This window comes from Solanum lycopersicum, chromosome 1 (assembly GCF_036512215.1).
Source record: "Solanum lycopersicum chromosome 1, SLM_r2.1".
NCBI classification, from domain to species: domain Eukaryota; kingdom Viridiplantae; phylum Streptophyta; class Magnoliopsida; order Solanales; family Solanaceae; genus Solanum; species Solanum lycopersicum.
In genome coordinates, this window is record NC_090800.1 from 5,399,028 (window position 1) to 5,412,460 (window position 13,433).

At 27.1% G+C, this 13,433-nt stretch overlaps 1 protein-coding gene across 1 annotated transcript; it reads left to right on the forward strand.

Moving 5' to 3' along the window:
- Positions 1–7,702: 7,702 nt before the first annotated feature.
- On the forward strand, positions 7,703–8,791 carry LOC101260464 (uncharacterized). Its single transcript, XM_004228371.5, has 2 exons — positions 7,703–8,161; positions 8,282–8,791. The coding sequence occupies exons 1-2, from the start codon at positions 7,916–7,918 to the stop codon at positions 8,555–8,557; spliced, it is 522 nt and encodes a 173-aa protein (XP_004228419.1). The 5' UTR covers positions 7,703–7,915; the 3' UTR covers positions 8,558–8,791.
- The last annotated feature ends 4,642 nt before the right edge of the window (positions 8,792–13,433 follow it).

The following is a 13,433-nucleotide window of genomic DNA, read 5'->3' on the forward strand; positions in this document are numbered from 1 at the left end:
AACGACAGCAACGACAGCGACGAAAGCAACAACAACAACAACAACGACAATGAAAATAACCACTACAATGCCAACAACGACGACAGCAACAACGACAACAACGACAGCAACGACAACAACAACAACAACAACAAATTTAAAATAAGTTTAATAAGTATTAGTTACATGAGTAAATATTAAAGTAAATTAAAATTAGATTATGAATTTTAATTGTCTAAGCCAATGTGAAACTAAAGAACAAATATGCAATATTATTATTATTTGTTTAATTGATTTTCTTTTATTTGCATTAGTATTACTTTGATTTTGATTTTGATCTAAGCTTTATTATAATTACCAACATTTATCGGTTATAATCTTTATTGGATCATTCAAAATTCTAAATTTCAAACTTGAAATAATAAATTAAAAGATAAAAACTATGAAAAAATATAAGAAATATTTTCAAGTTATATCAAATATGTGTGTGTGTGTGTGTGTGTCGGGTTTGTTTGATCCGGCATTGGGTTTTTTAGTTAAAATCAACCCAATTCAAATATAGTCGGATTTTTTTTAACACCATACCAAGTCAAACCGAACACTAATTGAATGTTTTTTCGTTTTCACATAATTTGCGGTTTGATTGTGTGTGTGTGTGTGTGTCGGGTTTGTTTGATCCCGCGTTGGTTTTTTAGTTAAAATCAACCCAATTCAAATATAGTCGGATTTTTTTTTAACACCATACCAAGTCAAACCGAACACTAATTGAATGTTTTTTCGTTTTCACATAATTTGCGATTTGATTCAATTTTCGGTTCAATTTTTTTTCGGAACAACCATTAACGTGATTCAACTTTTTAATAAAAATAATGATCTCCTTAAACCTACTATTAATTTGAGTCCAAGTTTATATACTATGTTTGTCATATTGAAATTTGATTAAACTTAAAATTATGTTAGAAAAATTTCAATCAAAAGGTAAAGCGATTTCTAACATAGCCAACTCCGAGACTAGTAAGACTCGAATATGAAATCTTTGTATAAGAATTAAGGGGTACTCATTATTCTAACACAACCTTTTGTTGATTGAATCTAGTTATTCTATTATTCCTTGTGCTTCAATACACGATATGTTCGAATCTAAGAGATAGACTTTTTAATTTTTATTATAATATATTTTAAATTAAATAAAAATACGATAAGTTATAATAAACTAATAATAACATAATTTAATAAGTTGAGTCTGATGAAAAAGATTAAATGTATGCATATCTTATTTTCTTTTTATATGATAGACAAATTATTTTCGATAAATTCTTGACTAAAAAAAAAGAAGTAATCAAAACATGATTGAAAGAAAAAAATATCACTAAAACAACAATTCTGATAAAATATTTATTTGTCTACATTTAAAAATTTAAACAATGTCACAAAAAATAAGGCAAAACAATTAATTTCCATCCTTTCACAAGTTTTATTTTTTCTAATATTTACATTAAATTTTAATTAATTTAAATCATCATATAAAATTCAAGAAAGAAACTCCTCATCTTGAATTGGCACAGAAATATTTGCAATTAAGAAAGATCATGTGCCAACTTGTGGAGTCTTCAGACTAATCTATCTTGGTAATTGTAAATATGTGCTGATTACACTCCCAATATAGATTAACTTAATCAAATTTTATTTGAAAGTAAGTGATATTTTATTTTATTTTGACATAATGGCCCACCATCATTGAGAATCTGAAAATCTCGAGCTTCAGAGTAAGTTTGAAAAAAATGACATGTCCAGAAAGGTAAAATTATTGCGTAAAAGATTATTAACACTTATAGCTCTTTTGAAAGAGGGGTATCTCAACCTCACTCAAGAAAACACAACTGTGAAATGTAGGGATCAGTTTGTCTTGTGTAGGAGATAAAATTTTCACAAAGCATGACAGTCGTCTATTTGAATAGTCATCTCTTTAAAAGAGAGTAAAATGTCAAATATAACATGTAGAGGAGAATTCTAAAATAATTGATCAAATTATTTTTCAAAATTATCCTTATTTACCTAATCGAGAATCATTAATTATTTTTTATGTTATTATGAATAAGTTAGTAAAAACGTTTCTTCTATTTATATCTCTTTTACAAATATATAGTTTTCAAAGGATATGATCAAACTAAAAACACCACTTATTTTATAATCTATACCATTGAGGTGTATATGAATGTGTTGGTTCGGCTTTTTAAATATCAAATCAAATTATTTATATAAAAATTTTAAATCTATAAACCAGATCAAATTAATTAAATTTGAGTTTTTATTTTTATTTTTTCAACATTGAATTGGTTAAAAAAAATTAAATACCAAACCAAACCATTTGTGTTGAATTTTTTTAATTTTTAGATCAAACCAAACTAATAAATTTCGTGTTTTTAAAGTTTGATTCGATTTTGAATTTACCCTTTTATTATTGAAATGAAGTGTAATATGTGAATTTAACAAATGTTGTTAGTTATTAGAAAACATATTCCATTTCCCTCAAATTTAGACCCCCACCTATAGTCACCACCTACAATTTCCTCTCGTAACTCTCTAGTAATTGAAGTTATGGAGTCTTGCAATGCAAAATGAAGACAATGGATAATATTTTGTCTAAGAGAAAAATGGATAATTTAGAGGAGGGTGCACTGAAAAAATGGACTGGAAAGTTAAAGACAAACATGGCATAGAACTAATTTTTTGTCTAGAGAAAAAAGAATAATATTCGAATCAAAATATTTTCTATCGGAATACCTTCTTATATATAGGTTAATACTACATTTTCTTAGATAATTATTAATATGAAGGTTTTCACGCATATCTCAATAAGATATTTCATTCATTCATCATGTGTTGTACACAAAAATAGTTATTTCAGGGTTTTACGTTGATAGTTACTTATGAATTTCACCTCTACGACGTAATTAAATATGAGAGTCTCTTCTCATCGCGCTTCTTAAGAATCTTTCTCAGTGCTAGTGGCTGCCTTCCCACTTTCAAAGTCGTTAAAGATATCTATAAGTATTGTCCAATATTACAATTAAAAAGCATGCACGACTTATACACGCATTACCCTAACCAGCTAAACAACCCTACCAAATAGATTAAAACAACATTTGTTAATAAATTAGGACCAAATATTCAATTTTATCAACATTTAGACAATACTTAAAGGTATCATAGGTCCATACATGTTGGACCATGTTCCCATTAAGATATCACACAAATTCTGCCTAGGAGTATGGGGCATACTTAAAACAAGAAAACTCCAAATAATTTTTTTTATACTAACATATCCTTATTGGTCCCCCCCCCCCTACTTTATAAATTCTTGGGGACAGGCCCTCACGAATCATTCATAGCGAAGATAATACTAATAATATTCAAAAAGCGACTACGAATCTTATAACAAATCGAAGTCATGAAGGAATGTATTGTTGGTGAAAATGAATTTCCTGGTTTCCAAACTTTTATTATACCAAAAGATGAATTTGCAATAGTAAAAAGGCCACTAAGCAGATTGCAAAGGCGCGCGCCTCGCCCTCTTCAGCTCAACCCTACAAGCAAGACCAACAACTCTCTTGATTATAAAGGTGCATTGTTAAATAAACTAATGGATTCATCCGAATCTTCTTCTACTTCATATTCATCTTGTTATCATAGTAAAGATCCAATTCCTTTGCTTTCTCCCCTTGTGTTGCCTTCTTTGCTTGAATCTACAACAAAATCTCATTGATTTTAGCTTTAAATAGTTATGGACATTGAATACATCTTCCTAATTGTTGATATATGAACAAATTTTTTACTTTTGGTGTTAGTCATGTACTTAAAAAACTCCTTATGTTACATTATTTACTCTTCCATATCTCTCTTTGTCAATAACTTTATCTTAAAAAGATTGGTAGCATTGGCTTACAACAATGGTAAGGGAAAGTCCCTCTTACACATTACAGGAATTAGTGACAAACAAATTCTGTAATTATTACCATACATCCAAATTCGCTGCTAATCCTATTTAGTGATGAAGTGAAAAATTATATTAACTACTAACAATTTAGTGATGAAGTAAAAAAAATTGTTAATTAAAAGGGTTCATTGTTAAAACCAATGGACTCACCTGCATCTTCTTCTTTATATCAAAGAGGTAATCCTCATCTAGTTGTTAGTTTGAAATGTTTATTTTCTAAATGTTGTAGATTTCATATCAAAGAAATTATTTTCTACTCTTATTAAATGTTTTATTACTAGTAATCCACCAATTGGGATTAAAGCCATCTAATAGAAAGTTACACTTCTCTCTAATTGCATGCCACTTGTTTGAAATGTACATCGAAATCGTGAGCATTAACATGTAGGTTTTGGATTAAAGTCGCTTTAACTAGCTCTTGAGAAATGCCCTAGTCTTAAGGCATTGCTCAGAAAAAAGTTTTTACGGGATTTCTATCTTCCAAACTTTTGAAGTATATTTTTAATGAACGAAGAATCATTGTATCCTTTTTTTTTTTAATCAATACATACAAATTAAGGAGAATCCATTCGTAAATTAGTAAATTTTTGAGATAGAGATATTTCTATAATTAGTTTGCTTATTCTTTACTTTTTGTACCTCATATTATCTTTTTTCCCTTTAGATGAAACTAAAGATCAGAAATGCCTCTATGACATAAACAAACAAGGATGATAAATAAATCAGATACTTCATCCGTTTTGATTTCTTTTTCCTATTTTTTTTAATCCGTTTAAAAATGAATTTCTTTTTCCTTTTTTTGACAACTCTTTATTTCTAACTTTTTATTTGGTCTGTTTAAGACATTGAATTGAAAAATATTTTGATACATTAATTTAACATCACAAGATTTAAAATTCTTTTTTACTTACTTAAACTTCGTGTCAATTCAAAATCAGATAAATAAATTGTAACAAAATAGTAATAAAAGAGAAATATACAAAAAAAAATGCAATATTTAACATGATTCAATCAAGGGATATAAAAATGAGTACAAAAATATCCAAAGAAATAATGTGACAACTCATTTAGAAAAAAAAAACTCACGTGACTAGATAACACTTGTGTCTGAGAAGCTAGTTATATAAAAATGAGATGCACATAGATATATACATCAAAATTATATTGATTCCTCTTTGAATGAAATGATACGCAATACACCCTTCAAATGTAAGAGCATCAACCAACCAATTAAATCATGAAAAAATTACATAAATTAATATATTTTAAAAATTAATTACTGATTTTAGTGATATTTTTTTTGTTACCATTTATAGTAATGCTTTGTTAAATCTGTAATATGTATTAAAAGTAAATTATATATGCAATATATATGAATTATAATTGTTTTTTGAAATATATCAAATTTGTTTGGTAAAAAATTATCACATTGTATTATAAGTGTATTAAAATGTGTGATAAATGTATTATTCATTATTAAAATTTGTATTATATGTGAATAATAAATTATTCTTTGTAATATGTATTAAGTTATAAATGAAGTAAAAATGATCAAGTGAAAAAAAAATATTATTGCTATAAATTGTAAATATTTTTTTATTATAATATATTTATGTAAATTTCACTTAAATCATTCTCAACGAGCCCGGCCTAATGGACTAAACAAAAAAGAGATACGGAGAGACATAAATTCTTGTTGAATTCTGAGGAAACACCTATAATTGACAAAATGTTCTTAAGGACAATGTCATAACTACGCCTCAAGCTATAACAATTTTTGTGATTTCAAAATCATCCAACATATCTACACATTTGATTGTAAAAATCTCACACTACCATACAAAGCAAATCCTCTATTGCATACACGATCATTTCTAATCAAAATCGACCTCGAGGTTGTTTCTAATGAATCAGCCCCAGCCCAAAGGAAAACCAACAAGAATATCACATAAATAAATATTGGGCCAAGTAAAAGCGTACTAGGCTATAGGGCTTAGTTTAATGTTAACACCGCGTTAAAATTAGTTTTTATCCGCTAATTATTTTATGAGAAAATTGTATATAATAGCAAACCAATAACCTAAAATAAATGGAATACTAGGGTTTGATTTAATTGTGATCCATAGCATACGTTAGCTAAAATTTGCCAGCGTCTCTCTCCCAAAAATCTCGCTCGCCACTCTCCATTCTCGCTCGCCGCTCTCGCTTTATACACATAAGTGTATAATTCTGTTTCTGTTTTGTATAAAGCGAGAGAAAATTGTATATACACATGCAAAAATATATATCTTCGTGTTATACACTTAATTATACAATTTACAAACATTTTACTTCAAATATTGCAGAGAAAAATGCCAACGAATTATACAATTGCGAATTATACAATTGCAGTGAAATACAATTTTCCCTAGCTTTATACAACAGAAGTGTATATATTGTGTTTCTGTTTTCGTATAAAGCGAGATAAAAACATATATCTTCTTGCTATACACTTATAATTATGCAATATACATACATTTTAATTCGATTCAACTGTATACAAAGCAAATTATACAATTGCAGCGAAATAGGCCAGCGAATCATACAATTTAGGCCAGCAAATTATACAATTGTATATGTATAGCGAATTATACAGTTTTATGTTTGCTATGGAGCGCAATTATGCAAACTTTGTTATAACATACAAATATGAATTTTTTGTGTGTTATATGTGAAAGTTACCCTTATTTTATTGTATTTATCGAACTAAAATCATATGGACAAAACCAAAAATTGTATAGTCAAGCAAGTCTACTAATAAGTAACGTGAGCATTATCTTCTAGCAAAGAACGATTTGATATATAGTTGACTGACATTTCCCAAGTCTCTAAAACTTTGAATGGGAAAATTAAATAAAGTGTGGAAAATGATAACCAAGTGAAATATAAGGTGCTAATCCGAAATTAAAATGAAATTTACATAAATTTCATAGCTTACAGATTAAATTACATTCTGCCCTTATTGTTTTATTTAATTACAATAATCTCTTAAAATTTGTAACTTTCGAATACACTAAAAAGTATCTCGAATACATTATAACATAAATTGAATACATAATATGTACCTCGTATACATAAAAATTAGCTCGAATAGATAATATGTAGTTTAGTTTCATTAAAAAAATAGCTCAAATATATTATAAAATAAACCTATAGATACATAATATGTAGCTCGAATATATTAAATACTGGTTCAGATACATTAATATGTAATTAGGATACATAAATACAATTAGGAGAGATATAAAGGACTTTAGAGGTTTTAAGAAATCAAAGGGGATATTGGAGAAAAAAACTCACATATAGTCATTCAAAAATACTTAATTATTCTTTATAACTATAGTTTGATAATTAAAATTTGTAGCTACACATTATAGGGAGGAAAGAGACGAGGGAGACTGGGAGAAAGGGGAAAGCGACGAGTGAGAAAGGACAAAAAATAGGAAAAAGGTGAATTATATATGTATATTAATTAAATAATTATATATTATACATATATATTTGTATATTCCGAAGCAATTTTAATTTCATAATAGAAGTAAATCATGCAAAAAAAACTAAAAGTTACCGACTAATAAAAGAGCCTAAATAACCCTTATCTAATCTTAACCGCCAATTTTAGAGTTGTAAATTTCTTTCAACTTTCGTGATATTTATGACGACCCCTTTGTTTTAATTTCATAAATCATGCAAAAAAAAATCTAAAATCCACCGACTAATAAAAGAGCCTAGATATCCCTTATTTAATTTCAACCACCAATTATAGAGTTGTAAATTTCCTCGAACTTTGTTGGTATTTATGACGACATTTTAATACTCCCTTTGTCATACCTTATTATTAAGCTTTAGATCTTTACTAGTTCCATAATTTCAACTGAAAATTCAATTTCAAAGGTAGATATGGAGACCATCGATTTCAAGTCTTTTGTGAAAAAAATGAATTCCATGGTAGCCAATTCTCTTGCGACGGACGGCATCTCTATATCAGATTCAAACATGATATCACGACTTTTAGCTATTTGTGAAAAGAATGGATATTCATTCATCAAGCAAACAATATCATCATTCATCAAGCAAACAATATCATCAAAGCGTCGTCTCCCCACTTTTGATGAGGTTTGCTACGTCTTGTACAGGTACCTCAAGGTACGAGGCAAATTGAATATTTAAACTTTTTAAATTATCAAGCTATAGTTTTAAAATTTATTGTTTAGAAGGGATCTGTTTATGAATTGAGCTTAATGAATATTTATAAATTAATGACAGGATCCTCGCGGTATTGTTGATTCAGACCCATCGTCGGAGCATCGTCTCCGTGGTGCGCTAGAAAAAATGAATAGGTTTGGTGATGTGGTTGGTGTAACATGTAATGTGGGTGATATAATAGATAAAGCAGCTAAATTCAATGTTCCCATTTCCACGGCAGTGGGCTCAGTGGCTTCTACGGCAGGTGCATTTGGTCATTTGGGCCTTGCAATTAAGGCAATGTGCCTTGTCACTTATGGTGGATTTAAACTTTGGAAGGGACTCTCACGCAAGTAATGTAATAATTACATTACTCAAAAGATTAAATACAAGTGAACTCTAGTACTAGTATAAGCTAGGGCACGATACAAATATCTATCGTATTGTATAATGTTATGTTGTATTGTATTGTGTTTTGTTGTGTTGGATGAGATTGTATTGTATAATGTTGTGTTGTATTGTATTGTGTTTTGTTGTGTTGTGTTGTATTGTATTGTATTGTGTTGTATTTTATTGTGTTGTGTTGGATGAGATTGTATTGTTCTCCGTTATTACATAAGGTAACATATTCATAATTTGAATTATAAACCTACTAAAAAGTAGGATATTGGGTAGAGCTACTTTGAAATATAGGATAAAAAAATAAACGGACAAGGGCATAAAATACCCTTAAAGTATTGAAAATGGTACAAAATTACCCTTCATCCACCTATTGGCTCCAAATTACCCTTCATCCATATATTGGCTCCAAAATACCCTTGTCATCCACCTTTGCGTTCAAAATTGACCACTTCTTTAATTGTTTTTAAATTAAACTCTTTAAATATTTTATAAAATACTTGGCGTTCAATTATTGATTATAATTATAATTTATTAATATAATTTATAAACCAACCCACTACACACTCATTACTAACTAAACCTCACCCAATTAATAATCCAATTATAATATCAAAATCGTCATAAACACTACTAAAACACAATGAAATTATAGATTTCTGAAAATTACATTCAAAATTATTCGAGTCCGAATCGGAGCCCCAATTAAATTTAGGTTGAGCCGCTTATTTAGGAGGACACTTTCTTTCAAAATAGAATTAGAAATGTATGATTAAAGGTAAAGAAGTAATACATCCCGAATTGATTCATGCACTTTTTTTAAATATAATTTTATAGATATTATGATTTGTTTTAAAACTTTAATATATTATTTTGAAAAAAAGTTACCTATGAAGTAACATCACATAATTGAAACGTAAAAATAGTTAAGATAAACATAGTCAGACTTTTAAGTTTATTGATGATTTTTATTTAGTCACTTGAATGTATGATAATTACTTCTATAATTTTTAAAAACACTCAATTGGCAGTAGCTTGCATTAATAATGTGACAGGTTCATTAATTTAAAGGAATTTAATTATTAATGGGGTGGGTAGTGGATTGATTTATAAATTATACTAATAAGTTAAATTATAACATATAGTTGAGCACCACGTATTTTAAAAAATATTTAAATAGTTTAAATATAAAACCGTTATATAAATAGTTAATTTTGAACCAAAAGGTGGATGATAAGGGTATTTTGGACCCAATAGGTGGGTGAGAAGGGTATTTTGGAACCAATAGGTGGATGGAGGGTAATTTTGTACCATTTCCAATACTTTGAGGGTATATTAGGCTCTTTTCCGAAAAATAAAATATGATTATTAAATAATAAACAGAAACAAAATGTGAGACGAAAATATTAAGGTGAAAATGTCATCACACCAAATTGATTGTTACATAAAATGAGTCTTTTTATCGTTACCTAATGATAAATTAATAGAATTTAAATAACAATCAAAACAAACATAGTGTACCAATAGGGCGGGTAATATTCATCCAAACAAGGTGTTACAAAACTTTATGTCCCAAGTTCATATACATAAATTCAATAGATATAACTTGTGCTTTGGAGAGAGAAACTCAATAGGCATAATTTGGGTCTAAATTTATGTCATGTGGCGTAGTTTGTGTCACTAAACTTATATCTTAGGATATAACTTGTGTTTTAAAACATAACTTATGCTAGTATGCTACTAAACTTATTGAATTTGTCCAAATTCATGAACCTCAAGTTAGCTCCGCCATTACTTATATCACAAAAACTTATGTGTTGCAAACTTTTATTTTGGAACATAAGTTCATAGGTATCTAAATTCCCAAGACAAACATTTTACAAAACAGAGTCTTGAGGTATAAGTTCAATAGACACAACTTATATGCCCCAAGCTCAATAAGCACAAATTCTAGGTATAATTGACAGAGATCGAGTTAGATGGGTTCACAGTAGCTTTTCGTAGAATTTATATTTGTACTAAAAGATTATATATATATATATATATATATGAATCACTAACAAAATTGATTTTATTAAAGAAATTTTAAGTTTCAAAACTCTTAATCCTGATTTCGCCCGTAATTACTAATGTCTTTCAAGGTACAAGTTCATTCAGTCTTTTCCCATAATCTCATTTATGACTTCTTTTTATTAAAAAAATTAAAAAATATAATAAAATTATATTGCAAACTTCTAATTTCAATAGTACAAACATTTAAACTGCAGAAGAATCGTACATAATTCACGTGAATATGAGACTAATGCATATTAGGGATTACAAAATCAAATCGAAAATTGAATTAAATCACAAATTTCATCAAATTAGAAAAAAACTTATTTAGTAGTTTGGTTTGATTTGGTTTGGTGTTAGTAAAAAAATCGATTATATTGGGTTGTTTTAATTTTAAGTAATAAAAATCAACTCGAAATCAAACAAACCCGACATTATATATATATATATATGTGTGTGTGTGTGTGTGTGTAATTTTAAAATTTTATTTTATACACAAAAATATTTACTTTTATATTATTTTTTAAAAAAGTTATACTATTTAATAGTTTGTATTTTTTAATATATTAATTCAAGTTTAAAATTTAGAATTCGGAATGACCCAATAAAGATTATAGTTCATAGATATTGATAATTATAATAAAAGTTAAATCAAAATTAAATTAATATTAATGCAAAAAGAAAATCAATTCAACACTAAGAATGATAATAATATTGAATATTTGTTCTTTAGTTTTACATTGGTTTAGACAATTAAAATACATAATCTAATTTTTATTTTCCTTAAATATTTAGTAATCCAACTAATACTTATTAAACTTATTTTAGCATGATTTAGTATTTTTAAATTATGATTATTTCATTATGACTTTACAATATTTATTTTATATGATGATTTCATTATTATTTTTATTGAATATTTTTGTGTCATAAATACTCATCTCATATTTTGTGTTTTTTTTTTTAAAAAAAAAACTTAGATAATTATATTTTGGTTGGACTAAAGAATATTTGGAGCACAAGTTAATAATATGTTTATATGCAAACTTTACCGAAAAAATTCAGAGTTTATTAGTTTGGTTTGATTTATAAATTTAAAAATTCGAAATAATGGATTAACCCGAACCAAGCTGAGGTTGAAAAATCCAAAAAATTCAAATTTTATTAGTTTGGTTTGATTTATAAATTTTAAATTTTTATACGAATAATTTGATTTGATATTTGAAAAACTCAAATCAACCCAATTATGTACACCCCTACTACATAGTGTCGTTTTCATTTTAAGCAAAGATTAGAAAGGAAAAGCTAGAAGTCATATAAGTTAGGAGTGAAAATAACCAAAATGTTCCTAAATGTATGACTACATTTAATTTAATATTTTCTTTAATAAATTTGTTAAGATTAAGACAAAATACCAAAATGAACACATTTATAATTAAGGATCATTTCAATTAAGTAAAATATATTAAGAATCAAAATTTATTATACATTGAAGATAATTTCAACAAATAAAATATATTAAGAACCAAAATAATTCATTGCACGTACATTAAGAATTATTTTGATCATTTTTTCTAATTTGGGACATTCAACTTTTGGCTTTGAGTTAATAATTTTAAAAAACTCTTAAACTTACATAATTTATTATTTGCATATCTAAACAAAAGAAAAAAAGGCTTAATTACCTCTTCGAACATTGATTTTTGGAACTACTTACCCCTAAATTATAACAAATCTTAATTATCCCCTTAAGTATGGAATTTTGAAACTATTCACCCCTAAATTATAACAAATCTTAATTATCCCGTTAAGTATGGAATTTTGAAACTATCTACCCCTAAATTATAACAAATCTTAATTATCCCCTTAAGAGTGGAATTTTGAAACTATTTACCCTACATTATAACAAATATTAATTATCTCCTTAGGAATGGAATTTTGAAACTATTTACCCCTAAACTATAACAAATCTTAATTATCCCCTTAAGTATGGAATTTTGAAACTATTTACCCCTAAATTATAAGAAATCTTAATTATCCCCTTAAGTATGGAATTTTGAAACTATTTATGTCACATGGCACAAAAAACTTGCTTCATCCCAATTTATGAATTTCACCTTCCTTTTTATTCAATCCATCTTCTACTCAATCTTAAAATAATTTTGATCATATTTAAAAAAAGAAAATGAAGAATTGTGTGTTTCTTTTTTTAATTGGTTCAGGTCTGGATGCATAAAATGGATGAGATAATCTTTTTAAGCCAAATGACATTTTGAAAATTTAAAAACCAACTTTAAGAGATATTTCTTAATTCAGTCTATTAACGTAGAAAGTAAATATGCATTATTTGTTAGAGAATAAAAATATATATATATAAGCCTCATTTGTTAGACATTACGGGGTTGTTTATTTCAAAGAGTAATAACACAGGGATTAGTATTATATGGATCAGTAATATAGAATTTATTTTTGTTAAGCGTTTGATTCATTGTTTCCGACTTCATCTTATATTTGGTTTAAAACTCTATAACAAGTTCTTTTTTCAATTATACCCTTGATTTATTATGTAATTGACTCAAGAGAGATAATTGTTGGACAACGCTTTTTTATGGCCTTCGAACTAGGGTTAATATTTCAAAAGGTTGCTCAAACTTGGATAAATATCTAGCAAGATCATTGAACTTTATTTTATATCAAAAAAATCACTCAACTTAAATTTTTTAATACAAAATCGATTATCTATATTTATCATTAAGTAGTTTAAGCTTTTAAAATTTTTGGT